Source organism: Macaca mulatta, chromosome 1, assembly GCF_049350105.2.
Source record: "Macaca mulatta isolate MMU2019108-1 chromosome 1, T2T-MMU8v2.0, whole genome shotgun sequence".
Classification (NCBI taxonomy): Eukaryota; Metazoa; Chordata; class Mammalia; order Primates; family Cercopithecidae; genus Macaca; species Macaca mulatta.
The window spans coordinates 194769214-194795732 of record NC_133406.1 but is presented as its reverse complement, the minus strand read 5'-3'; the positions used below and the strand labels follow the sequence as shown (position 1 = coordinate 194795732).

Genomic DNA, 26519 nt, shown 5'->3' with positions numbered 1-26519 from the left:
TCAATGCAAAAGTTTATTAGACCTCCTTTCCTTCTTATCCAGGGTATGGGTAAGGGCCAGCTCCTGAAAAGCTGTTAACTTTGAAATATTTAGTTTCATCAAAAGTACTGGGAGCAGAGAGCCTATGCTGGCTGAAGCAGGTTGGCAAATGTTCCCTGATGAGGTTGGGACACATGTGCTTACAGAGTTTTCCCATCTTTGTTCAACTGGATGTCTCTTGGCCTAAAGATCATTCTGTAAGCTTTTTTTAAATTTGTTTTATTTTTTGGAGATGGAGTCTCGTCGCCGGGCTAGAGTGCAGTGGTGCAATCCTGGCTCACTGCAAGCTCCACCTCCCAGGTTCAAATGATTCTCCTGCCTCAGCCTCCTGAGTAGCTGGAATTACAGGTGCCCACCACCAGGCCCGGCTAATTTTTTGTATTTTTAGTAGAGATGGGGTTTCACTATGTTGGCCAGGCTGGTCTCGAATGCCTGACCTCATGATCCACCCACCTCGGCCTCCCAAAGTTCTGGGATTACAGATGTGAGCCACTGTGCCCGGCCTTTTTTAAAAAAAAAAAAGAAAAAAAACTGCTAGTCACTCACCGTTCCCTGGGTTGGGACTATCAGAGAAAGCCATATATTGCAGTCAGTATGTCTCCCTTATTGCTGGTCTTAGCTGCTGTTTCATTCTTTGATAAATTTGCCACCTAATTTTGTACTTTCTTGGTGAAACCCCTATAGTACCTTCATAATTATTTCTTTTCATCAGTAGTTGTTGTTTTTCATCGTTAATACACATACTTGGGGTTCCAAAGGAGTTTGAAAACTGGGGTTGTTGGATCAACGGCTATCCCCAGTGGAAGAGGAAAAAGTCCTCAAGGGAAATCGTGAGGCTAGGAGTGGAGAGCAGAGGCTAGAGGCTATTGAGAATAAGGACTTACACACAATGCACTATTAATGAAGTGTAGTTTACCACCTTTTAATTTTAGTATTGGACCTCATTGCTAACTCCCAAGTATTCTCCTTTTCTCTGTACTAGAGCTGTGAATACAGTGGATGTGCAGTACATAATTGATGGGAAAATTGACATCAACTTGAGCCTCCTAGTTCCATGTTCATTAGGTACATTTTATCTTTACCAACAATTGTTCCGCCACTAAAATCTTAGGGTTTTTTTTGAGACGGAGTCTCGCTCTGTCACCCAGGCTGGAGTGCAGTGGCATGATCTTGGCTCACTGCAACCTCCGCCTCCCAGGTTCAAGTGATTCTCCTGCCTCAGCCTCCTAAATAGCTGAGATTACAGGTGTGTGCTACCACGCCTGACTACTTTTTGTATTTTTATTAGAGATGAAGTTTCACTGTGTTGGCCATTCTGTTCTCAAACTCCTGACCTCAGGTGATCTGCCTGCCTCGGCCTCCCAAAGAGTTGGGATTACAGACGTCAGCCCTGGTGCCCGGCCTGTTTGTTTTGTTGAGACAGGTTCTGGCTCTCTTGTCTACGCTGGAGTGCAGGCTGGAGCGTAGTGATGCTATCGTAGCTCATTGCAACCTTAAACTCCTGGGCTCGAGTGATCCTCCTGCTTCAGCCTCCTGAGTAGCTAGGACTACAGGTGCATGCCCCCATGCCTGGATATTTTTTTTTTTCTTTAAGTTAGAGATAGTATCTCACTATGTTGCCCAGGCTGGTCTCAAATTCCTGGACACAAGTGATCCTCCCATCTTGACCTCCTAAAATGTTGAGATTACAGGCATGAGCCACCACTCCCGGCCCTAAAAATCTTAGTTTTGAGCTTGCAGCACTCTGACTGTCATATTATCTCCTATCTCTCCAGTTTTTACCCCGTTAGAATTTTTTTCCCAAAATTGTACAGCTCTAGAATATGTATATGTATATGTGTGTGTGTATATATATATATATTTTTAAACTATCTTTTCATTATCAGTCAATTCATGCTTGTACTTTCCTCCTTATTGAACTTAACATTTCATGGACTATCGTAATCGTTCTTGCCCATGTACCCTCAGCTTGTCTGTCTCTTTCCCCTCTGTCATACTGCCTGGCAAGACCCCAACCATGATTAAACCTACTCTGCCTGCTCTGCACCTGTATCTAAGCAGCTGAATGTGACTGCAGAAAAACACAACCATGCTAACATTAAATTAGTGATCATGAACCCCAAGGACTCTGTCAGCACTGACAGTTAATCCTGTGACATTTCCCTTGTCCATTCACTTTTCCACTCTTTTAAAAATGTTAATTTTATTATTTTTTATTTTCATAGAGGCAGGGTCTCCCTGTGTTGCCCAGGCTGGTCTTGAAATCCTAGTCTCAAGGGATCCCCTCACCTTGGCTTCCCAAAGTGCTGGAATTACTGGTGTGAGCCACCACACGCAGCCAACTTTTCCACTCAGAAATCATAGTTCAATCTTTATTTCTCCTCACGCTTCCAACACTCACTCTTTTTTTTTTTTTTTTTTTTTTTGAGATGGAGTCTCGCTCTGTCACCCAGGCTGGAGTGCAGTGGCCGGATCTCAGCTCACTGCAAGCTCCGCCTCCTGGGTTTACGCCATCCTCCTGCCTCAGCCTCCCAGGTAGCTGGGACTACAGGCGCCCGCCACCTCGCCCGGCTAGTTTTTTTTTTTGTATTTTTTAGTAGAGACGGGGTTTCACCGGGTTAGCCAGGATGGTCTCGATCTCCTGACTTTGTGGTCCGCCCGTCTCGGCCTCCCAAAGTGCTGGGATTACAGGCTTGAGCCACCGCGCCCAGCCACTGTCTTCTTTATGTCAGTTAATGTTCTTGTTTCCTTTTTCACTGAGGGGGAAAAAAAGACAAATTAGAAGATAACTTCCATAAGCTCCCATTACAAATGAATCAGCCTACCTGGATCTGTACCCATATTCTTTTTTATCTTTCTTTCTTTTTTTTTTTTTGAGACAGAATCTTGGCTCTGTCACCCAGGCTGGAGTGCAGTGGCGTGATCTTGGCTCACTGGAACTTCTGCCTACCTCCTGGGCTCAAAGTTTTCTCCTGCCTCAGCCTCCCCAGTAGCTGGGAGGCGTGTGCCACCACACCCAGCTAATTTTTTGTGTTCTTTTAGTAGAGATGGGGTTTCACCATGTTGGCCAACTAATTACAGGTGTGCGCCACCACGCCCAGCTACTTTTTTGTATTCCTTTAGTAGAGACGGGGTTTTACCATGTTGGCCAGGCTGGTCTCGAACTCCTGACCTCAAGTGATCCGCTTGCCTTGGCCTCCTCCCAAAGTGCTGGGATTACAGATGTGAGCCACTATGCCTTGCCTGTACGCATATTCTTTGCCCTCTTGTTGCTGTGGGTAACCTATTTCTAATTCTATACAAGGCCAACCCCTACATCTTATTAAGAGTTTTATTTTTTGTCTGGGCATGGTGTCTCACGCCTGTAATCCCAGCACTTTGGGAGACCAAGGTGGGTGGATTGCTTGAGCCCAGGAGTTTGAGACAAACCTGGGCAACATGGTGAAACCCCGTCTCTACAAAAAATACAAAAATTATCTGGGTGTGGTGATGTACACTTGTAATCTCAGCTACTCGGTAGGATCGCCTGAGCCCAAGAGGTGGAGGTTGCAGTGAGCCGAGATCGCGCCACTGCACTTCCGCTTGGGTGACAGAGTGAGTCCCTGTCTCAAAAAAAAAAAAAAAGGGAAAAAAATTTTGTTTTTGCAATTATCCCTCCATACCTCTGTGTCATGAGTTTTTTTCTGTTATGTGATTCTTGTCAATTTACAATCGTACTGTAATATTTCCCATCTTAAGGAAATTGTCATTAACTTTATAACCCTCTCATTCATTCATTTGATTCAACAAGTTTTATTTTTTTTTGGGAGGGCAGGTGTTGGGATTATAGCAGTGAAAAAGGCAGACAGATCCCTGCCTCCGTGAAGTTTCTATTTTAGTGGAGGGAATTAGATAATAAAATAAATGAGCAAAATATTTAGTATACGTTGATGAATACTATGAAGAAAATAAAACAGGAGGGGAGATACAGAGTGACTGGAGATTATGGTTTTAAATAGCTGGGTCAGGAAAGACATCTCTGAGAAGGAGATATTTGAGTAAAGACCTGAATTCAGGATGTGACAAAGAGAGCCATTTAAAGAGAGGCATTTAGATTATCTAAGGGAAGAGTGTACTGGGTAGAGGGAATAGCAAGTTGCCTAGATAGAAGCATACCTCCACCTCTGAGGTTCGTGTTTGAGGAACAGCAGGAGGCCAGTGTGGCTGGAGTGGGATAAGAAGAATAATAGAAGAGCTCAGAAGGAAAGTTGGGTAGAGGAGAGCTGGATTGTGAAGAGTGATTGTGAAGGGTCTTATAGGCTGTTCTAAGTATTTTCGTGATTACACTTGAATGAGATAGGAGGCTATTGGGGAGTTTTGAGCAGAGGAGTCACATGCTTCAACATTTTAATCTCTTTGGCTGCTCTATAGAGAATTGACTAAATGGGAATGTGGAAGCAGAGAGAACACTTGGGAGCCTATTGCAGTACTTCAGGTGAAAGACCAATGGTATGAAATAATTGTCTAAAAATAGGAGAGTGCTCCTCTTTATTTATTTATTTTTTGAGACGGAGTTTCGCTCTTGTCGCCCAGGCTGGAGTATAGTGGTGCGATCTCGGCTTACTGCAACCTCTGCCTCCCGGGTTCAAGAGATTCTCCTGCCTCAACCTTCTAAGTAGCTGGGATTAAAGGTGCCCGCCACTGTGCCCAGCTAATTTTTGTATTCTTAGTAGAGACGGGGTTTCGCCATGTTGGTCAGGCTGGTCTCAAACTCTTGACCTCGTGATCCACCCACCTCGGCCTCCCAAAGTGCTGGGATTATAGACGTGAGCCACCACGCCCGGATGAGTGCTCCTCTTTATAACAGAACTCCTTAAAAGAGTTGTCTGTGTCTTCTGCTTCTATTTCCTTTCCCTCTATTCTTTGTTTTGAGTTGGAGTCTCACTCTGTCGCCCAGACTGGAGTGCAGTGGTATGATCTTGGCTCACTGCAATCTCCACTTCTCAAGTTCAAGCAATTCTCATGCCTAGCCTTCCGAGTAGCCGGGATTACAGGCATGAGCCACCACGCCCAGCTAATCCTCCTCCCCTCCCCCCGATGCACTGTCGCCCAGGCTGGAGTGCAGTGGCACCATCCCAGCTCACTGCAAGCTCCGCCTCCCCAGTTCATGCCATTGTCCTGCCTCAGCCTCCCAAGTAGCTGGGACTACAGGTGCCCCCACCACACCTGGCTAATTTTTTTTTTTGTATTTTTAGTAGAGACGGGGTTTCACCATGTTAGCCGGGATGGTCTTGATCTCCTGACTTCGTGATCTGCCCACCTCGGCCTCCCAAAGTGCTGGGATTACAGGTGCAAGCCACTGTGCCTGGCCCACGCCCAGCTAATTTTTGTATTTTTAGTTGAGACGGAGTTTCACCATGTTGGCCAGGCTTGTCTCGAACTCCTGACCTCAAGTGATCCGCCTGTCTCGGCCTCCCAAAGTGCTAGGATTACAGGCGTCGGCCACCATGCCCGGCCTCCTTTCCCCCTATTCTTGAACCCATTCCAGTCGGCCTTTTCTCTTCCTTCTACTGATTGCCAAGGTTAGTGCCACATTGCCAGATCCAGTGGTCAGTTCTCAGTCTTCATCTCACTTAATCTATTGTATTTGACATGTTTGATCATTTCATCTTTTGGCTTCTGGGATCATGCTCTCTTGATTTTCTTACTGTCACGTTGGAAGAGTTTTTAAGGGTTCAGTCTTTATTCTGTTTCTACATGCGTTCCGCTTTGTGTGATTTCATCAGATTCTATTGCTTTACATTCCATCTGTGTGCTGACAATGCCTGCACATATTTCTCTGGGCTTGACCTTTCTCCTTTTATTTTTAAGACAGGATCTCCCTTTGTTGCCCAGGCTGGAGTGCAGTGGCATGAACACGGCTCACTGTAGCCTTGCCCTCCTGGGCTCAAGAGATCCTTCCACCTCAGCTCCCAAGTAGTTGGGACTACAAGTGCAGGCCACCGTGCCCAGGTAATTTTTATGTATTTTGTAGAGACAGGGTTTTGCCATGTTGCCCAGGCTGGTCTTGAACTCCTGGGCTGAAGCAATCCACTTGCCTCGGCCTCCCAAAGTGCTGGGATTACAGGCGTGAACCACTGGGCCTGGCCCTACTCCTATTTTTTTTTTCTTTTTCTTTTGACAGAATTTTGCTCTTGTTGCCCAGACTGGAGTGCAATGGCAGGATCTCAGCTCACTGCCATCTCTGCCTCCTGGGTTCAAGCGATTCTCCTGCGTCAGCCTCCTGAATAGCTGGGATTACAGGCATGTGCCACCACGCCTGGCTAATTTTTATTTTTTGGTAGAGATTAGGTTTCTCCATGTTGGTGAGGCTGGTCTCGAACTCCTGAACTCAGGTGATCTGCCCGCCTTGGCTTCCCAAAGTGCTGGGATTATAGGTATCAGCCACTGTGCCTGGCCCTACTCCTATTTTTAATAGTCAGTGTAACATTTTCATTTGGATAGCTCAGAGACCTCTCAAACCTAACATGTCCAAAAATGAATTTTTGATTTTCACTTTCTAGTCTGCTGCTTCTCCAGTCTTCCTCATGTCAATGGATGGCACTACCATTCACTCATTTACCAAAACAAAACTGGAGGTTGTGTTTGATTTTTTTCTTAACCTCGCCTGTATTCAGCATTCAGTCCCTCAGGTCTGTTTGCTGCTGCAGTTGTCCCTCAATATCTCTGGGGGATTGAGTCCATGACCCGCTGCAGATACCAAACTCTACGTATGCTCAAGTTCTACCTATAAAATGGCATAGTACTTGCATGTAACATATCCTCCCATATACTTTAAATCATCTCCAGATTATTTATAATACATAATACAATGTAAATGCTGTATAAATAGCTGTTATACTCTATTGCTTAGGGAATAGTGACAAGAAAAAAAATCTATATATGTTCAGTATAGATGCAACTATTCATTTTCTTTTTCTCTGAATACAGTCATGTTCTGCATAATTATGTTTTAGTCAGTGATGGATGACATATATGATGGGGTCCCATAAGATTATTATTATTATCATTTTTTTTTTTTTTGAGACCGAGTCTTGCTCTGTTGCCCAGGCTGGAGTGCAGTGGTGCGATCTCAGCTCACTGGAGCCTCCAACTCCTCGGTTCAAGCGATTCTCCTGCCTCAGCCTCCCAAGTAGCTAGGATTACAGGCAGCTGCTACCACGCCCAGCTAATTTTATTTTTTGAGATGAAGTCTCGCTCTTGTCCCCCAGGCTGGAGTGCAGTGGTGCCATCTTGACTGACTGCAACCTCTGCCTCCCGGATTCAAACGATTCTCCTGCCTCAGCCTCCTGAGTAGCTGGGATTACAGGCTCCTGCCACCATGCCTGGCTAATTTTTATATTTTTAGTAGAGATGGGGTTTTACCATGTTGGCCAGGCTAGTCTCGAACTTCTGACGTCAGGTGATCTGCCCACCTCGGCCTCTCAAAGTGCTGGGATTACAGGCATGAACCACTGCGCCTGGCCAGATTATTATTTTTTTATTAAATTTTTTTTGTTTTGTTTTAATAGAGATGAAGTCTTGCTGTGTTGCCCAGGCTGGTCTTGAACTCTTGGCCTCAAGTGATCCTTCTGCCTTGGCCTTCCAAAGTGTTGGGATTATAGGCTTGAACTATTATGCCTGACTTCCCATAGGATAATAACAGAGTTGAACAATCTCTGTTGCCTAGTGACGTCTAGCTATTACAACATTGTAGTGCAACACATTACATGTTCATGGTAATGCCTGTGTAAACAAATTTACTGCACTGCCAGTGGTATAAAGGTACAGCACATAATACCTAATGATGATAATAAACAACTATGTTACATGCTTATGTATTTACTATATTATACTTTCTATTGTTATTTTAGAGTGTACCTCTACTTATTAAGAAAAAAAGTTAACTGTAAAAAAACAGAAAAAGTAATCCTTCAGGGGTTGTTCAAGGGAAGGCATTGTTACCATAGGAGATGACAGCTCCATGTCACCTCCATTATTGCTCCGTTATTGCCCCTGAATACCTTCTGGTGGGACAAAATGTGGAGGTGTAAGACAGTGATACTGATGATCTCGACCCTGTGTAGGTCTAGGCTAGTGTGTATGTTTGTATCTTACTTTCTAACAAAACAGTTTAAAAAGTAAAAAAAGAAATTTTTTTTAATAGAAAAAAGCCTATAGAATAAGGATAATGAAAGAAAATATTTTGTATAATGTGTTTGTATTTTAAACTAAGTGTTATTACAGAAGAGGCAAAAAGTTTAAAAAGGCTGAGCATGGTGGCTCGTGTCTATAATCTCAGTACTTTGGGAGGCTGAGGTGGGAGGATTGCTTGAGTCTAGAAGTTGGAGACCAGCCTAGGCAACGTAGGAAGACTCTCTCTACAAAAAATAAAAAAATTAGCTGGGTATGGCACTGTGGGAGGCTGAGGTGAGTGGATCACGAGGTCAGGAGATGGAGACCATCCTGGCTAACACAGTGAAACCCTGTCTCTACTAAAAATACACAAAATTAGCCAGGCGTTGTAGTGGGCACCTGTAGTCCCAGCTACTTGGGATGTTGAGGCAGGAGAATGTCGTGAACCCGGGAGGCGGAGCTTGCAGTGAGCCGAGATTGCGCCACTGCACTCCAGCCTGGGCGACAGAGCGAGACTCCGTCTCAGAAAAAAAAAAAGAAAAAAAAATTAGCTGGGTGTGGTGGCTCATGCCTGTAGTCCTAGCTATGTGAGGGGCTAAGGCAGAAGGATGGCTTGAGTGCAGGAGTTAGAGGCTGCACTGAGCTGTGATTGTGCCACCATACTCCAGCCTTGGCAGTAGAATGACACCCTTTTTAAAAAATTAAAAAGTCTATGAAGTAAAAAATTACAGTAAGCTAAGGTTAATTTATTATTAAAGAAAAATTTTTATTTTATTTTTTATTTTATTTTTGAGACGGAGTCTCTTTGTTGCTCAGGCTGGAGTGCAGTGGCGCGATCTTCGCTCACTGCAACCTCCGCCTTCCAAGTTCAAGTAATTCTCCTACCTTAGTCTCCCGAGTAGCTGGCATTATGGGTGCCTGCTATCATGCCTGGCTAATTTTTGTATTTTTATTACAGACAGGGTTTCACCATGTTAGTCAGGGTGGTCTTGAACTCCTGACCTCAGGTGATCCACCCGCCTCACCCTCCCAAAGTGCTGGGATTACAGGCGTGAGCCACCTCACCCGGCCTAAAGAGAGAAAAATATTTTAAAATAAACTTACTGGCCGGGCATGGTGGCTCACGCCTATGATCCCAGCACTCTGGGAGGCTGAGGCAGGCGTATCACCTGAGGTCAGGAGTTTGAGACCAGCCTGGCAAACATGGCGAAAACCCGTCTCTACTAAAAATACAAAAATTAGCCCAGCGTGGTGGCACACGCCTGTAGTTCCAGCTGCTTGGGAGCTGAGGCAGGAGAATTGCTTGATCCTGGGAGTTGGAGGTTGCAGTGAGCCAAGATCACGCCATTGCACTCCAGCCTGGGCGACAAGAGCGAAACTCTCAAAAATAAAAAGAAAAAGGTATCTTGACCTTTGATTTGTTGGTGTTACTAAACTGTTCTCTTATTTTGCTCAGCTTGAAAGGAGGCTTTAATTTGTGCATTTTCCCCTTCAGGGAAACTGTTATGGATTTCTTTATTAAGTAACTGGCTTAGACTCCCTAGGTTTTTGAATGTAATAAAGAACAAATTCACCCCAAGGGAACCGTGTGTTAAAACTCTGTGATACCATCTTAGTTGTACCAGCTTTAGTGTAGGTTCCTTAAGGGCGAATCTGAATAGTAGATGCATATATCCTTTAACCATTAATTTGTTGGAGATTAATAAGCTACATAGTTTCTCTGCCATTCTTTCAGCAAAGCAGAAGTAATATAGTTTTGCCAGATCTTCTTTTTTTTTTTTTAGAAACAGAGTCTCATGCTGTCTCCCAGTCTGGAGTGCAATGGCGTGATCTCGGTTCACTGCAACCTCTGCCTCCCAGGGTCAAGCGATTCTCCTGTCTCAGCCTCCTGAGTCGCTAGGACTACAGGCAAGCACCACCACCCCCAGCTAATTTTTATATTTTTAGTAGAGATGGGGTTTCACCATGTTGGCCAGGCTGGTCTTGAACTCCTGACCTTAGGTAATCTGCCTGCTACAGCCTCCCTAAGTGCTGGGATTACAGGTGTGAGCCACCACGCCCGGCCAGACTTTCTATCTGTTAGGTTTTCAGGAATGTTTTGAAAAGCAGAGGATTTAGGAATAGTTGTTAATAATTTTTTTTTTTTTTTAAGTCCTTAAGTTATTTCATAGCGTTGTTACCAAGGTGATTTTGTTTACGTGACCCAGGAACTTTTAAGTTCTACCTTTAACCAGTTAAAGAAAGTGTTACTTTGTGACTAGCTTAGTCTTTGGTCTTTTATATTAAAGAACATTACTTGCTGTAACTGATTCAGAAGGACCCCTCAATTGAGGCGCTTCCATTTTCTACACATGGCTTCCAAGGTCACCTGAGGAAAGTGGAGGATGGGCCAATCCTAGAAATGGATTAATCACTTCTACTCGTATTCCATTGCCAAAACTCAGTTTCAGGGCCATGCCTAACTACTGGAGGGCTGGGAAATGTCATGTGGCCTGTGCCCAGGAGGAAGGTGAGTCATGCTTGGTCAACATCTAGCTAGTCCCTGCCGCAGATCTCAAACCCCAATGTAGTCCTTAGCTTAGAACTATACAGAAATCCATTTATTTTGGTTATGGACACCCTGGAACCATAGCCTCCTTTTTTCCCTTCTAGACCCACAGTGTTTTGGGTATAACAATTTTGAATGCAAGTAAAGGCCTTTTTCCCAATCACAGAAGGAGATCTGGGAAAGCTTGTCTGCATCCTGTGGCAGAGATGGTCTCTGGCAACCCCAAGAAAGGCAACTAGGTACAGAGAGAGAGAGAGAGAGAGAGAGAAAGAAAGAGAGAGAGACTTCATTTGGGAGAAAGGGAAGAAAACAAGAGTCTCTGCCTGGTAATCCTGAGAATTATTGCAGATCTTATCCAGGACGACCAAAATTCACCACTGTGAATCTGCAAGAACCGTAGCGTTACTGGGCTTAGGGAACCTCCTAAGCAGATAAGGCCGTAGTGACCAAAAACTTAGATTGGAACACCCAAGTCTCTTCAAATACCTGGAAGTCTTCCCAAGAATAACAGATGCACACAAGCCCAGATTGTAAAGACTACAATATATATTTAACTCTTCAATGCCCAGATACTGACAAATACCCACAAGCATTAAAACTATCCAGGAAAATACAACATGACCAGATAAACTAAGTAAGGTACCAGGAACCAATCCTGGAGAGACAGAGCTACATGACCTTTCAGACAGAGAATTCAGAATACCTGTTTTGAAGAAATTCAAAGAAATTCAGGATAACACAGATAAGGAAATCAGAAACCTTTCAGGTAACTTCAGCAAAGAAACGGAAATAATTAAAAAGAACCAAGCTGAAATTCTGGAGTTGAAAAATGCAGTTGATATACTGAAGATTGCCTCGGAGTCCTTTAATAGCAGAACTGATTAAGCAGAAGAAATTATTTATTTATTTATTTTTTGAGATGGAGTCTCGCTCTGTCACCCAGGCTAGAGTGCAGTGGCACAATCTCGGCTGACTGCAACCTCCGCCTCCCAGGTTCAAGTGATTCTTCTGGCTCAGCCTCCCAAGTAGCCGGGATTACAGGTATGTGCCACCACGCCTGGCTAATTTTTTGTTTTTTAATAGAGATGAGGTTTCACCGTGTCAGCCAGGATGGTCTCAATCTCCTGACCTCGTGATCCATCTGCCTTGGCCTCACAAAGTGTTGGGATCACAGGCGTGAGCCACCGCGCCTGGCCCCAGAAGAAAGAATTAGTCAGCTTGAAGACAGGCTATTTGAAAATACACAGCCAGAAGAGACAGAAGAAGAAAAAGATAAAAAGGAAGAAAGCATGCCTACAAGATCTAGAAAATAGCCTCCAAAGGGCAAATCTAAGAGTTAGTAGCCTTAAAGAGGAGGTAGAGATATGGGGGTAGAAAGTTTATTGAAATGAATAACAATAGAGAACTTCCCAAATTTAGAGAAAGATTTCTATATTCAAGTATAAGGTTCTAGAATGCCAAGCAGATTTAGCCCAAAGAAGACTATCTCAAGGCATTTAATAATCAAACTTCTAAAGGTAAAAGATGAAGATCCAAAAAGCAGTAAGAGAAAAAACACAAATTAACATACAATGGAGCTTCAATATGTCTGGGCCCAGACTTTTCATAGGAAACCTCTTACAGGCCAAGAGAGAGTGGCATGACATATTTAAAGTGCTGATGGAAAAAACTTTTACCCTAGAATAGTATGTCCGGTGAAAATATTCTTCAAATATGAAGGAGAAATAATGACTTGACAAGACAGAGAAGCTGAGTAATTTCATCAACACCAGACCTGTCCCACAGAAATGCTAAAGGGAGTTCTTCAATCTGAAAGAAAAGGATGTTAATGAGCAATAAGAAATTATCTGAAGGCCGCACGCGGGGGCTCACGCCTGTAATTCCAGCACTTTGGGAGGCCGAGGCAGGTGGATCACGAGATCAGGAGATTGAGACCATCCTGACTAACACGGTGAAACCCCATCTCTACTAAAAACACAAAAAAATTAGCCGGGTGTGGTGGCGGGCACCTGTGGTCCCAGCTACTCAAGAGGCTGAGGCAGGAGAATGGTGTGAACCTGGGAGGCGGAACTTGCAATGAGGCAAGATCGCGCCACTGCACTCCAGCATGGGTGACAGAGCCAGATTCTGTCTCAAAAAAAAAAAAAAAAAAAAAAAAAAGAAATCATCTGAAGGTACAAAACTGGTAATAGTAAGTACACAGAAAAACAGAATACTGTATTAATAACAATAATTATGGTGTATAAACTACTCATATGAAAAGATGATCAAGAATAATAACTACAACAACTTTTCCAGACATAGACAGTATGGTATTAGGTTGTTGCAAAACTAGTTGTGGTTTTGGACCGTGAATTTTAAATCATCATAACTAGGCTCAAACGCATCTTTATTAATCAAAATAGAAGCCATTACAATCAACACATTTTTGCCAATGAGAAATGTTTCTTTGTTCTTGTTGTGTAAAAATCCATGCTTTGGGATTTGACGACCTCTTGGAAAGAATTTTCTGCATCCTGCTGGTCATGGAAACGTTTTCTCTGCAAAACGTTGTCGAGATGCTTGAAGAAGTGGTAGTTGGTTGGTGAGAGGTTAGGTGAATATGGCGGGAGGGAAAACTTTGTAGCCCAATTTGTTCACCTGTTGAAGCTTGGTTGTGTGATGTGCAGTTGGGTGTTGTGGAGAATTGGGTCCTTTTTGTTGACCAGTGCCGGCGTCAGGCATTGCAGTTTTTAGTGCATCTCATTGAGATTGCTGAGCATACTTCTCAGATGTTATGGTTTCACTGGGGTTCAGGAAGCTGTAGTGGATCGAACTGACAGCAGACCACCAAACAGTGACCGTGACCTTTATTTGGTGCAAGGTTGGCTTTGGGAAGTGCTTTGGAGCTTCTTAGTCCAGCCACTGAGCTGGTTGTTGCAGGTTGTCGTATAAAGTCCACTTTTCCTTGCATGTCACAATGTGATCGAGAAATGGTTCGTTGTTCTGTAGAATAAGAGAAGATGACACTTCAAAATGATGATTTTTATTGTCACTCAGCTTATGAGGCACCCACTTAATGAGCTTTTTCACCTTTTCAATTTGCTTCAAATGCCGAACAACTGTAGGATGGTCGATGTTGAGTTCTTCGGCAGCTTTTCGTGTAGTTCTAAGAGGATCACCTTCGATGATTGCTCACAATTGGTCGTTGTCAACTTCCAATGGTCGGCCACTACACTCCTCATCTTCAAGGCTAGTCTCCTTTGCAAAACTTCTTGAACCACCACTGCACTGTACGGTTTTTAGCCATTCCTGGCCAAATGCATTGTTGATGTTGTGAGTTGTCTCCTCTGCTTTACGACCCATTTTGAACTTACTCAAAAATTGCTCAAATTTGCTTTTTATCTAACTTCATTTCCATAGTCTAAAACATACAATAAACAGCAAGTAAATAAGTTGCTAGCCAAAAAGCATAAAACAAAAAATGCACATTAAAATGATGTATAATATAATGACATTTTTTTAAGAATGTATACCAAAACTGGACACAGTGGCTCATGCCTGTAATCTCAGCACTTTGGGAGGCTGAGGTGGGTGGATCACCAGAGTTCAGGAATTTGAGACCAGCCTGACCAACATGGTGAAACCTTGTCTCTACTAAAAATACAAAATTAGCTGGGCATGGTGGCACACACCTGTAATCCCAGCTACTTGGGAGGCTGAGGCAGGAGAATCGCTTGAACCCAGGAGGCGTAGGTTGCAGTGAGCTGAGATCGTGCCATTGCACTCCAGACTGGGCAACAAGAGCGAAAGTCTGTCTCAACAACAACAACAACAACAAAAAGATGTATTCCAATATCAAATGACAAATTCTAACTGTGCAAACACTGCAATTATGTTTGCACCAACCTAATAGTACTGGAAGTCTTAACTATGGTAATTAGACAAGAAAAAGAAATAAAGTATCCAAATTGGAAAAGAAGTTAAATTATCCTTGTTTGCAGATGATATGATCTTATATTTGGCAAAAGCTAAAGACTTCACCAAAAAACTGTTCGAACTGATAAATTCAGTAAAGTTGCAGGATCAAAAATCAACACACAGAGATCAGTAGTGTTTCTGTATGCCAACAGTGAACAATCTGAAAAAAATCCAGAAAGTGACCCCGTTTACAATAGCTACAAATGAAATACCTAGGAATTAACCAAAGAGATGAAAGATCTCTATAATAAAAACTATTAAACACTGATGCAAGAAACTGAAGAGGACATTAAAAAAATGAAAAGATACTTCATGTTCATGAGTTGAAAAAAATCAATATTAAAATGTCCATAGTACCCAAAGCAATCTACAGATTCAATACAATCCATATTCAAAATACAAATGACATTCTCCACAGAAATAGAAAAAACAATTCTAAAATTTATGTGGAACCACAGAGGACTCAGAATAGCCACAGCTATCTTCAACATAAAGAAGAAAACTGGAGAAATCACATTACCTGACTTGAAATTATACTAGAAAGCTATGGTAACCAAAACAGCATGGTACTGACGTAAAAACAAACATAGACCAGTGGAACAGAATAGAGAACCCATTAATAAATCCATACATTTACAGTGAACTGGTTTTTGACAGAGGTGCCAAGAACATACTTTGGCAAAAGGACAGTCTGTACAATAAATGGTTCTCGGAAAACTGGAAATCTATATGCAGATAGCTACATGCAGAAGAGTGAAGCTAGATCCCTATCTCTTACTATATACAAAAATCAAATCAAAATGTATTAAAGATTTAAATCTTAAACTTCAAACTCTGAAACTGCTAAAAGAAAACTTTGGGGAAACTTGCCAGGATATCGGTTTCGGCAAAAATTTATGGAGCAATAAATACCTCATATGCATAGGCAACCAAAGCAAAACTGGATCAAGGAGATCTTTTCTCACTTCCTTTTGTATGTGTTTTTTTAAGAATTTTTCTTTTTTTGGTTGCTGTGGGGATTACATGTAACATACTAAATTTATAATAGTCTAGTTTTAAATAGTACCAGTTTAACTTCAGTAGTATACAAAAACTTTATTCCTGTATAGCTCCATTTCCTTGATATGTTGTTTTATGGCAGATTACATCTTTATTCATTCTGTGCTAAATATCATAGATTTAAAAATTTTGTCATGCTTTTGTCTTTTAAGTCATATAGGGAAAAAAAGTGGAGTTAAAAAACAAAAATAGATTATTACTGGCTGTGATATTTATCCATATAGTTACCTTTGCTGGGGATCTTTATATATATATTTTTTGGATCTTCATTTTTTCAGATGGCTTTAAGTTTCTGTTTCATGTCCTTTCATTTCAACTTGAAGATGCCTTTTAGGATTTGATGTAGAACAGATGTAGTGGTGATGGACTCTGCTTTTTTTTCTTTCTTAAATCTGAAAATGTCTCGATTTCTCTCTCTCTCTCTCTCTCTTTTTTTTTTTTTGGATCAAAGTCTTGCTCTGTTGCCCAGGCTGGAGTGTAGTGGTGCGAGCTTGGCTCACTGCAGCGCTGACTTCGTGGGCTCAAGCAAGTTTCTTGCCTCATCCTCCTGAATAGCTGGGACTACAGGCATATGTTACCATGCCTGGCTAACTTTTGTGTGTTTTGCAGAGACAGGGTTTCGCTGTGTTCTCCAGACTGGTCTCAAACTCCTGGGCTCAAGCGATCTGCCTGCCTTGGCCTCTCAAAGTGTTGGGATTACAGGCGTGAGCCACTGCACCCAGCCTTGATTTTTTCCTCATTTTTGAAGGACAGTTATGCTCAAAATAGAATTCTATATGTCATCCTACCCACTTCTGGACTCCACAGTTCTGATGAGATATGAGCTGTTTGTCTGACTGAGGATCCCCTGTATTTGACAGGTTGCTTTTCTCTTGGTGCTTTGAATATTCTTTCTTTGCCACTGGCTTTGACAGTTTGGTTATCATGTGTCTCCATATGAACCTTTTTGAATTTAACCTGCTTAGAAGTCACGGAACTTTTTGGATGTGTGGATTTGCATCTGTCATCACATTTGGGAAGTTTTGGTATGTTATTTCTTCTTCTTCTTCTTTTTTTTTTTTTTGAGACAGAGTCTTGTTCTGTTACCTAGGCTGGATGGAGTGCAGTGGCAGGATCTTGGCTCACTGCAACCTCTGCCTCTTGGGTTCAAGTGATGCTTGTGCCTCAGCCTCCCGAGTAGCTGGAACTACAGGCATGCACCACCATGCCAGCTGATTTTTGTATTTTTATTAGAGATGGGGTTTCACCGTGTTGGCCAGACTGGTCTCAAACTCCTAACCTCATGATCTGCCCGCCTTGGCCTCCCAAAGTGTTGGGATTACAGGCTTGAGCCGTGGTGCCCGGCCTCTTCACATGTTCTTACTGCCCCCTTCTCTTCTGGAATTCCCATATTCATATATTGTTTCACTGTTTTTTGTTTGTTTGTTTGTTTTTTTGGCGACAGAGTCTTGCTCTGTCACCCAGGCTGGAGTGCAATGGCATGATCTCAGCTCATTGCAACCTCTGCCTCCCAGGTTCATGCGATTCTTGTGCCTCAGCCTCCTGAGTAGCTGGGATTACAGGCACGTGCCATCATGCCCAGCTAATTTTTGTATTTTTAGTAGAGATGGGGTTTTGCCATGTTGGCCAGGCTGGTCTTGAACTCTTGACCTCAAGTGATCCGCCCACCTCAGCCTCCCAAAGTTCTGAGATTACAGGCATGAGCCACCGTGCCTGACTATTTTCAATGTTTTAATCTTCATGCTGCTTAGTGGGTATGTTCAGTTTGTGAAAATTCATTGAGTTCTCTGCTTAGGTATGTGTACTTTTCTAAAATGAGTAATATACTTCCGTAAAAGTTAAAAATCCTAGCTGAAAAGTTCAGATTGCATATTTAATTTATATTTCCTTTCCTTTGCCAGGTTTCGACTCAAAGAGACTTGCAATAAGAAGGGTTGTGATCCTCTCTTTCTTTTCTCCTCTCCTCTGTTTTCTGGTTTCTTTCCTTTGGTGTCTTGTGGGAGGGAATAGGGAGATTGAAAAGTATATGTATTTCTCTTAATTGGTACTGATCTAATTCTTTCTTGATTGTTCTTTTTCTGGCTAAGATGGATTATTCTTCCATATAGTGTAGCAGGCATCCAAATGCTGGTTCTCCCATGCAGCTGGTTGTAAGTTTTTTTGAGATAGGATCTTTTCCTCTCCACATTGCCTTCATAGAGGATATCCACTTTAGCTTGATGTCTTCCAAGGCCTCCTCAGTTCTCTCTACCTAGAACTTCTTGCTGTGCTTGTCACCTTTGTGAGTGGCCAACCCTCTTTAATGGGTTACTAGCATTAGTCGAAGCTTGCTTGCTTCCCTGGTTTCTCCTTGATCCATAGGTACTGTTTCTTTCTTGACATGCCAAATAGTGCAAATACAAGCCGTTCCCTTGCTGCCTTCTGTTTTTGCATTAAGTTCTATTTCCCGTTCCCCGTCTCACTGCTCACTCCTACTACAGTTAGGTGCCTGGACACATCAGTTGTTTGATTCAGTGCCTCAATATCCTCCTTTATCCTTTTATTCACTTACCACCATGTTTTGAAATTGTCTTTTTCTTCTTTTCAGGTATTTTTCTTCACCAACTTCACTCTTCTTTTTATGTTTGGGCATTTGTAAATCATGTTTTGAATGGTCACCACCAACCAATATTAGTACTTTCCATTTTTTTCCAACTCACTAATTGCAATATATAACTGTATAGAATTTGTTTTCTTTCTGTTTTTTTTTTTTTTTTTAATCTTAGAGAACTGGAAATTTCCTCCTTTTTTGCCCCTTGTGGCTTCTAGTATTGCTGTGGTGCCAGTTACTTGAAGCTTGTTTTTCAAATGGCAGGTGACATGGGATCAGTTATTCTCTTTTTTTTTGAGACGGAGTCTTGTTCTGTTGCCCAGGTTAGAGTGCAGTGGTGCGATCTTGGCTCACTGAAACCTCCGCCTCCTAGGTTCAAGCAATTCTCTGTCTCAGCCTCCCGAGTAAGCTGGGGTTACAGGCGCCCGCCACCACGCCGGGCTAATTTTTGTATTTTTAGTAGAGATGGGGTTTCATCATCTTGGCCAGTCTGGTCTTGAACTCCTGACCTCATGATCCACCCGCCTCGGCCTCCCAAAGTGCTGGGATTACAGGCGTGAGCCACTGTACCCGGGCCAGTTATTCTCTTATGGTTCTTGTCTCTGTACTGTCTAGATCAGTTTGATGTGTTACTTATCCGTATTTGTTTTAGCTTCCTTCATTGACATATAATAGATATACCTCATTGGGCTTATTTTTTTCAAAAGTTTTTTATTATAATACTCCTGATTGGGTGTTGGCTTAAAAATGTCTACATGTTGATGATATTGTTGGATACTGCCTACTGAATGAGGAGAAAGAGGTGTTGGAGTGGAATGGGAAGGTTCTGTCAATGTTTCGTATTGCCTGTAGTTTTTCATAGTATTTTTATACTTTTTCTTTGAAAACCTGTATTTTGCTCCTCTTATAGGCATCTAAAGAAAGCTCTAAGATTAATTTTAGCATTAATTGAATGTTAGAGATATTTCTAACTTTGTATAGGTAAAGTCTACCATTTAATGATTTTTTTAAACTAAAATATGCTTTTCTTTATTGGATATAGGAAGGGTATGAATAAAAGGAGAAACATAAATAAACTTAACTAAGAAGTGTACTCATTATGAATAATATATCTGGTCAAAATGTCTGTCATCCCATGACCTTTCTCACCTATTTTTCCTTTGGCATTTTGTAATCAATATCCTGTGTCCTTTACAGTATACCCAGCTTTTACTAAGAAATATATTTCTGGTTTTAGCTATTGAGGGGGAAGTATAATATGTTGGCAGTTTTAAATTGTAGTGAATGTTGTAGAGATGTTTAATATAAAGTTTTTATACTTCAGAGCAGATATTAAAGACTCATGTTTTACTCTTTTTCTCTTTGAAGGATGTGGTAACTGGACTTAGTCCGCTGCTCTTCAGGAAACTCAGTAATCCTGACATATTTTCATCCACTGGAAAAGTTAAACTTCAGCGACAACTGAGTCAGGATGATTGTAAGTTATGGAGAGGAAACCTGGCCAGCTCTCTGTCGGGTAAATATCTGATTTTGTTTTTTTAAGAAATGTGAGACTGTGTGGTCAATATTTAAGGGTATATTAATTGACGTGGCATCTTGACAGTTTCTTCTCTGGTAGTAGTCCTGTATAGAACACTTATGGTGGCCGGGCGCGGTGGCTCAAGCCTGTAATCCCAGCACTTTGGGAGGCCGAGACGGGCGGATCACGAGGTCAGGAGATCGAGACCATCCTGGCTGACACTGTGAAACCCCGTCTCTACTAAAAACTACAAAAAACTAGCCGGGCGAGGTGGCAGGCGCCTGTAGTCCCAGCTACTCGGGAGGCTGAGGCAGGAGAATGGCGTGAACCCGGGAGGCGGAGCTTGCAGTGAGCTGAGATCTGGCCACTGCACTCCAGCCTGGGTGGCAGAGCGAGACTCCGTCTCAAAAAAAAAAAAAAAAAAAAGAACACTTATGGTAAGGCTGTCTTCCTCTCCTTACTTCTTCCTCATGGAATCTCTAATTGCTAACCTGCAGGACCTGATAGGTATTTCTTGGCTGATCAGCACTACTGGTCACCCTCTCTCATTCTGATTTTTGCTCTCTGCCCATTTCTGTAGACTTTACATTCTTTGCTGCTGTAGATTTTCTTTTTTTCTTCATTCTCAAAACCTAAAACTCATAGTGTCCTCTCTACCTCCTTCAAAGAAAAGACACCTAAAAAATTCAGGGGGAAAAATTATATGAAGAAGTCGCAGTACAAAAGGAAGCAATTACATTGTGCGTTGTGGCATACTTCTTTTCTTTTCTTTTTTTTTTTTTTTTTTTTGAGATGGAGTCTCGCTTTGTAGCCCAGGCTGGAGTGCAGTGGTGCGATCTCGGCTCACTGCAAGCTCTGCCTCCCGAGTTCATGCCATTCTCCTGCCTCAGCCTCCCGAGTAGCTGGGACTACAGGCATCTGTCACCACACCCTGCTAATTTTGTGTATTTTTAGTAGAGAAGGGGTTTCCCTGTGTTAGCCAGGATGATCTCAATCTCCTGACCTTGTGATCCGCCCTCCTCGGCCTCCCATGGTGCTGGGATTACAGGCGTGAACCACTGCGCCTGGCCTCTTATATTAAAATTTTTATTTTTGCTGGTCATATATTTAGTTACATAGAGCCATTTCTTGTTCGGTTTTTCATGGCATTCTCCTCTTTTTTTTTTTTTTTAAAGGATGTGATTATCTTTTCTTTTTTTTTGAGACGGGGTCTCACTTTGTTGCCCAGGCTGGAGTTTAGTGGCGTGATCTCTGCTCACTGCATCCTCCACCTTCCAGGTTCAAGCGATTCTCCTGCTTCAGCGTCCTGAGTAGCTGGGATCACAGGCGCGCACCACCATGCCTGGCTAATTTTTGTATTTTTAGTAGAGACAGGGTTTCACCATGTTGGCCAGGCTGCTCTTGAACTTCTGTCTTCAGGTGATCTGCCTGCCTTGACCTCCCAAAGTGCTGGGATTACAGGTGGGAGGTGAGCTACCACGCCTGGCTGGGATGTGATTATCTTCTGATTGTCATGACTAAATTAGATTTTTGATTTAAAAATGTGACTGGGTGTGGTGGCTCACGCCTGTAATCGCAGCACTTTGGGAGATTGAGGCAAGCAGATCACCTGAGGTCAGGAGTTCAAGACCAGCCTGGCCAACATGGCAAAAACCTGTCTCTACTAAAAATACAAAGATTAGCTGGGCATGGTGGTATGTGCCTGTGGTCCCAGCCACTCTGGAGGCTGAGGCACAAGAATTACTAGAATGCAGGAGGTGGAGACTGAGTGAGCATCATTACACTCCAGCCTGGGCGACAGAGTGAAACACTGTCTCCAAAACAAAGCAAAACAAAAAAAAGTAAAAAATTTTCTTCCCTGGATCAACTCTTTCTTTTGAACACCTAACAACCAGAATATTCAGTGTTTTGTTCTGAAATGCTAAATCCCTTTTATCCTGTGAGGTAACTGCATGGCTACTGGATACATTCTTGAAATGTGGTTGTGTTTGACTGTTCTTTCTGTGGAATTTTCCATTTATCTGATTTCAGCCTATGTCTTACTTTATGACTTTTGGGGTGTTTTTCATTTCTGAGTGCTCAGTCTAAGAGTTTGCAGGGCAGATGATACCTCACTTTTTTTTTGAGACAGGGTCTCCTCTGTTGCCCAGGCTGGAGTGCAGTGGTGTGATCTCAGCTCACTGCAACCTCTGCCTTCTGGGCTCAAGTGATCCTCCCACTCCAGTTGTGTACCACCACACCCAGCAAATTTTTGTATTTTTGGTAGAGAGCAGGTGTTGCCGTGTTTCCCAGGCTGGTCTTGAACTCCTGACCTCAAGCATTCCTGCCTCGGCCTCCTAAAGAGCTGGGATTATAGGCTTGAGCCACCAGGCCAGGCCAGATACTCCACTTAATTGCAATCCCCTCCATGCTTACTATAGTTTATACCTTTCTTTGTCCAATTCCATTGGTTATGATCCACCTATCTGCTTTAGATTTCCCACCCAGTTTTTTTACCCTCTCATTGGCAGTGTCTGTCCGTTTCTGTCATTATGGACTTTGTTTGCTTGCTTTTTTTTTTTTTTTTTGACAGAGTCTCACTCTGTCCCCAGACTGGAGTGCAGTGGCTCGATCTCGGCTCACTGCAACCTCCGCCTCCCTGGTTCAAGCCATTCTCCTGCCTCAGCCTCCTAAGTAGCTGGGACTACAGGTGCCCGCCACCACACCCAGCTAATTTTTGTATTTTTAGTAGAGATGGGGTTTCACCATGTTGGCCAGAGTGGTCTCAATCTCTTGACCTTGTGATCTGCCTGCCTCAGCCTCCCAAAGTCCTGGGATTACAGGCGTGAGCCACCACACCCCACCTAGATTACTTTTTTTGTCTCATTTTTATGGTGTTTCCTGGAGGACAAAAGATAAAAGCATGTGCTTGGTCTGCCATCTTTAGCTGAGAATGTTTTATGCAGTAGCCTCTTGAATTATTATAAGAATAGTAGTTGGAATTTTTATGAGGTTTTCTTTTTTTTTCCTGTGTTATTTGTTTACTAAAGAGCTGCTTGTTATTCTGTTTGTTTATGTCATTCCTTCTGTTTTGTTTATTTTCCTCAAGTTCTTGGCAGTCTGCGGTATGCTGCAGTCTTTACTGGTGTATACTCAAATAGGTTTCTTCTACACTGTGTAAGCCTCTTTCCAAGCAGGCCTGTATTTTGAAGAGAGAGACGATAGTAATCTTTGTGTATATAGGATAAGTTAAACTAACTTTCCTTTAGAATTAATAGGTGAGAAGTAGACAGGTCATCTGGAGAAATGCACATTTGCAGAATGAAGGAAAGAAGGCAGGCAGACAGGGTCTACTCTGGGCTTAGGGAAGTTTTGAGCAGAGAACCATCATCATCATCATTATTATTTTTGTGGAGGGCTTTATGGAAAGACTTTCCAGTAAAAGGTACACTTGAAACTTGAAAACTTAACTAGATTTTAAAAATATATGTAATTTTCTAATAAAACATGCTAGTTATAAAAAAATTTCACTACAAAAACATGCATTATGTCAAAGTGAAGTCTTTCCTTTTTTTTTATTTTTTGAGACATCTTATTCTGTTTCCCAGGCTAAAGTGCAGTGACATGACCATGGCTCACTGAAGCCTTGATCACCTGAGCTCAGGTGATCCACCCCACTTCTTCTCAGCCTCCTGAGTAGCTGGGACCACAGGCACACACCACCATGCCTGGCTAATTTTTTTTTTTTCTTGGAGATGGGGTCTTGCTATGTAGCCCAGGCTGGTCTTGAACCTTGGGCCCAAGTGATCCTCCTGCTTCAGCCTCCCAAAGTACTGGGATTACAGGTATGAGCCACAACACCTGTCCTGAAGCCTTTCTTAATTTTTACTTTCTTCTATGTCTTAATTTTCATCTACAGTTAGGTTTGCTAAATTGTTCTCCAAATGAATGGTATCATATTTTGTTGGCAGCAAGAACAAAAATATCCCCCAAACCCTTTCTTCACATCTTTACTACATTGAGTATTTTCATGACTAAGATTTTGCCAGGTGCAGGAAGAGTTTTCAAGTGGGTCAAGTGATCATGATAAAGCCAGGGGAAAGTGCAGGGCATAATATTGAAGTTGAGTGAGTGAATAAGTGTGGAAAAGAGTTGAAGGAGATGAGGCCAGAAAGATAATCTGGATTTATGGAGGGTCTTTTTCATAATGCCAAAATGTCTGGCATAATTTCTTCAAATAGTAAGGAGCCATCAGAAGCTTTTAAGGAAGGAAATGACATGAACACATTTTTGTTGGTTAGATCATAAGCAAAAGTGTGAAGAATGGTGTGAAGAAGGGGAGAAATGAGACCTTCACCTCAGTTAGAAAGTCACTGCAGGCCGGGCGCAATGGCTCACGCCTGTAATCCCAGCATTTTGGGAGGCCAAGGCAGGCACATCACCTGAGATCAGGAGTTGGAGACCCGCCTGGCTAACATGGCAAAATCCCATCTCTACTAAAAATACAAAACATCAGCCAGGTGTGGTGGCACATGCCTGTAGTCCCAGCTACTCAGGAGGCTGAGGCAGGAGAATCACTTGAGCCTGGGAGGCAGAGGTTGCAGTGAGCCTAGGTCACTCCACACCACTCCGGGCTGGGTGACAGTGAGACTCTGTCTCCAAAAAAAAAAAAAAAAAAAAATCTTTCATTGAGACTCTCTTTCATTGAGATTAAGGCAGATAGTAAACATGAACTGAGCACGTGGAGTCTGGTGAGAACAGAATAGATTCATTGTTTGCCTACTGGAAACTTGCATCTCTAATGTTACATTGAGTTGATGAGAAACTATGTAGGCTAGAAGGGATTGGGAAACTCCTAGACTGCTAGTTTGGGTGTCAGCGTGGGAGGCTGGCATGTGGTGAATATTATAGAGAACATAAAATAGTTAATCCATTTCAGTGTTCCACTTGCCATTATCCTCACCACCAAGACAGTCACAATTTTTAATGGATACTTAGAAATTTTAATAGATTCTAAAATGGATGTGAACAATTTTACTTTGTATCAGTATGATTTTATCCACTTGATATCATTGTATTTGTATTTTTTCATTCGTTTATCATAATTACATGTATATTTTCCAAACCTTGTGTTTGAAGGTAAGCAGCTGCTCCCTTTGTCCAGCAGTGTACATAGCAGTGTGGGACAGGTGACTTGGCAGTCGTCAGGAGAAGCATCAAACCTGGTTCGAATGAGAAACCAGTCCCTTGGACAATCTGCACCTTCTCTTACTGCTGGCCTGGTAAGTGTTCATAAAGGTGGCGTTTTGCTCTATGAAAAATCCTTAATTGTCATTTGTCATTGCAACGTCTATTCCTTTTCCTTTTTCAGATTTGGATAATTTAGTTTCCAAAATGAAGTATGGAACAGAATGCATTTATTAATTTCTTTTTTTTTTTAGAGATAGGGTCTTGCTTTGTTGCTCAGGCTGACTTTGAACTCCTTGGCTGTAGTATTCCTGTTGCCTCAGCCTCCCAAGTAGCAAGGACTACAGGTACATGTCATGGCATCAGGCTAAGAATGAAATTTTTTTTTTTTTTTTTTTGAGTCGGAATTTTGCTCTTGTCGCCCAGGCTGGAGTGCAATGGTGTGATCTCAGCTGTCTCCTGGGTTCAAGCAATTCTCCTGCCTCAGCCTCCCGAGTCGCTGGGATTACAGGTGTGCGCCACCACCCCTGGCTAATTTGTTTGTATTATTAGTAGAGACGGGGTTTCTCTGTGTTGGCCAGGCTGGTCTTGAACTCCTGACCTCAGGTGATCCGTCCCCATCGGCCTCCCAAAGTGCTGGGATTACAGGTGTGGGCCACCGCTCCTGGCCTTAAGAATGAAATTTTAATTGAGTCTATTTTTTTTTTTTTTTGAGATGGAGTCTTGCTCTGTTGCCCAGGCTGTAGTGCAATCTCAGCTCACTGCAACCTCTGCCTGCCAGGTTCAAGCGATTCTCCTGCCTCAGCCTCCCAAGTAGCTGGGATTACAGGCACCTGCCACCATGCCCCACTAATTTTTGTGTTTTTAGTAGAGACAGGGTTTCACCATGTTGGCCAGGGTGGTCTCGAACTCCTGACCTCATGATCCACCTGCCTTGGCCTCCAAAAGTGTTGGGATTACAGGCTTGAGCCACTGTGCCCAGCCCAATTGAGTGTTTTGATTGCCCTCTCATGCCGTCAGTGTCACTGGTACTAATTGTATAGTGAGGGTCAAGAAAAAGATTCAGTATGATTGTATCTTCAATGAGTAAATTTTCCTGGGAAGGAACATTCTTTTTATAGAAATGATTCTGAATCTGGTAAAGTTATGCTGCTTTGGTTTACAGCTCTGTGGTATACATATTTAGTACATGAGGATAGAGAACATGTTTGGCACATCATGAGTACTTAAGTATATATGTAAGAATGAGGGCCGGGTGCAGTGGCTTACATCTCTAATTCCTGCACTCTGGGAGTCTGAGGCAGGAGGATCACTTGAGGCCAGGAGTTTGAGGCTACCCTGGACTGTTACCATAGTGAGACCTTGTCTCTACAAATAATAATAATAAAAAAAATTAGCCGAGGATGGTGGGGTGTGCCTGTGGTCCCAGCTACTCAGAAGGCTGAGGTGGGATAATCGCTTGAGCCTGAGCAGTTGAAGCTGTG

At 42.6% G+C, this 26519-nt stretch overlaps 1 protein-coding gene across 30 annotated transcripts in view; it reads left to right on the top strand.

The window, feature by feature from the left end:
- MAST2 (microtubule associated serine/threonine kinase 2) overlaps nt 1-26519 on the top strand; it is a 256855-nt gene that overhangs the window by 8816 nt on the left and 221520 nt on the right. For 23 of the 30 annotated variants that reach the window (XM_077958528.1, XM_015138615.3, XM_001105315.5 and 20 more), the window contains exons 2-3: nt 19719-19866; nt 24988-25130. In XM_077958528.1, the coding sequence (XP_077814654.1) occupies nt 19719-19866; nt 24988-25130 (291 nt within the window). Of the gene's footprint in view, nt 1-19718; nt 19867-24987; nt 25157-26519 lie in introns of all 30 variants that reach the window. The other 7 variants (XM_077958536.1, XM_077958520.1, XM_077958494.1 and 4 more) reach the window with 1 other exon arrangement.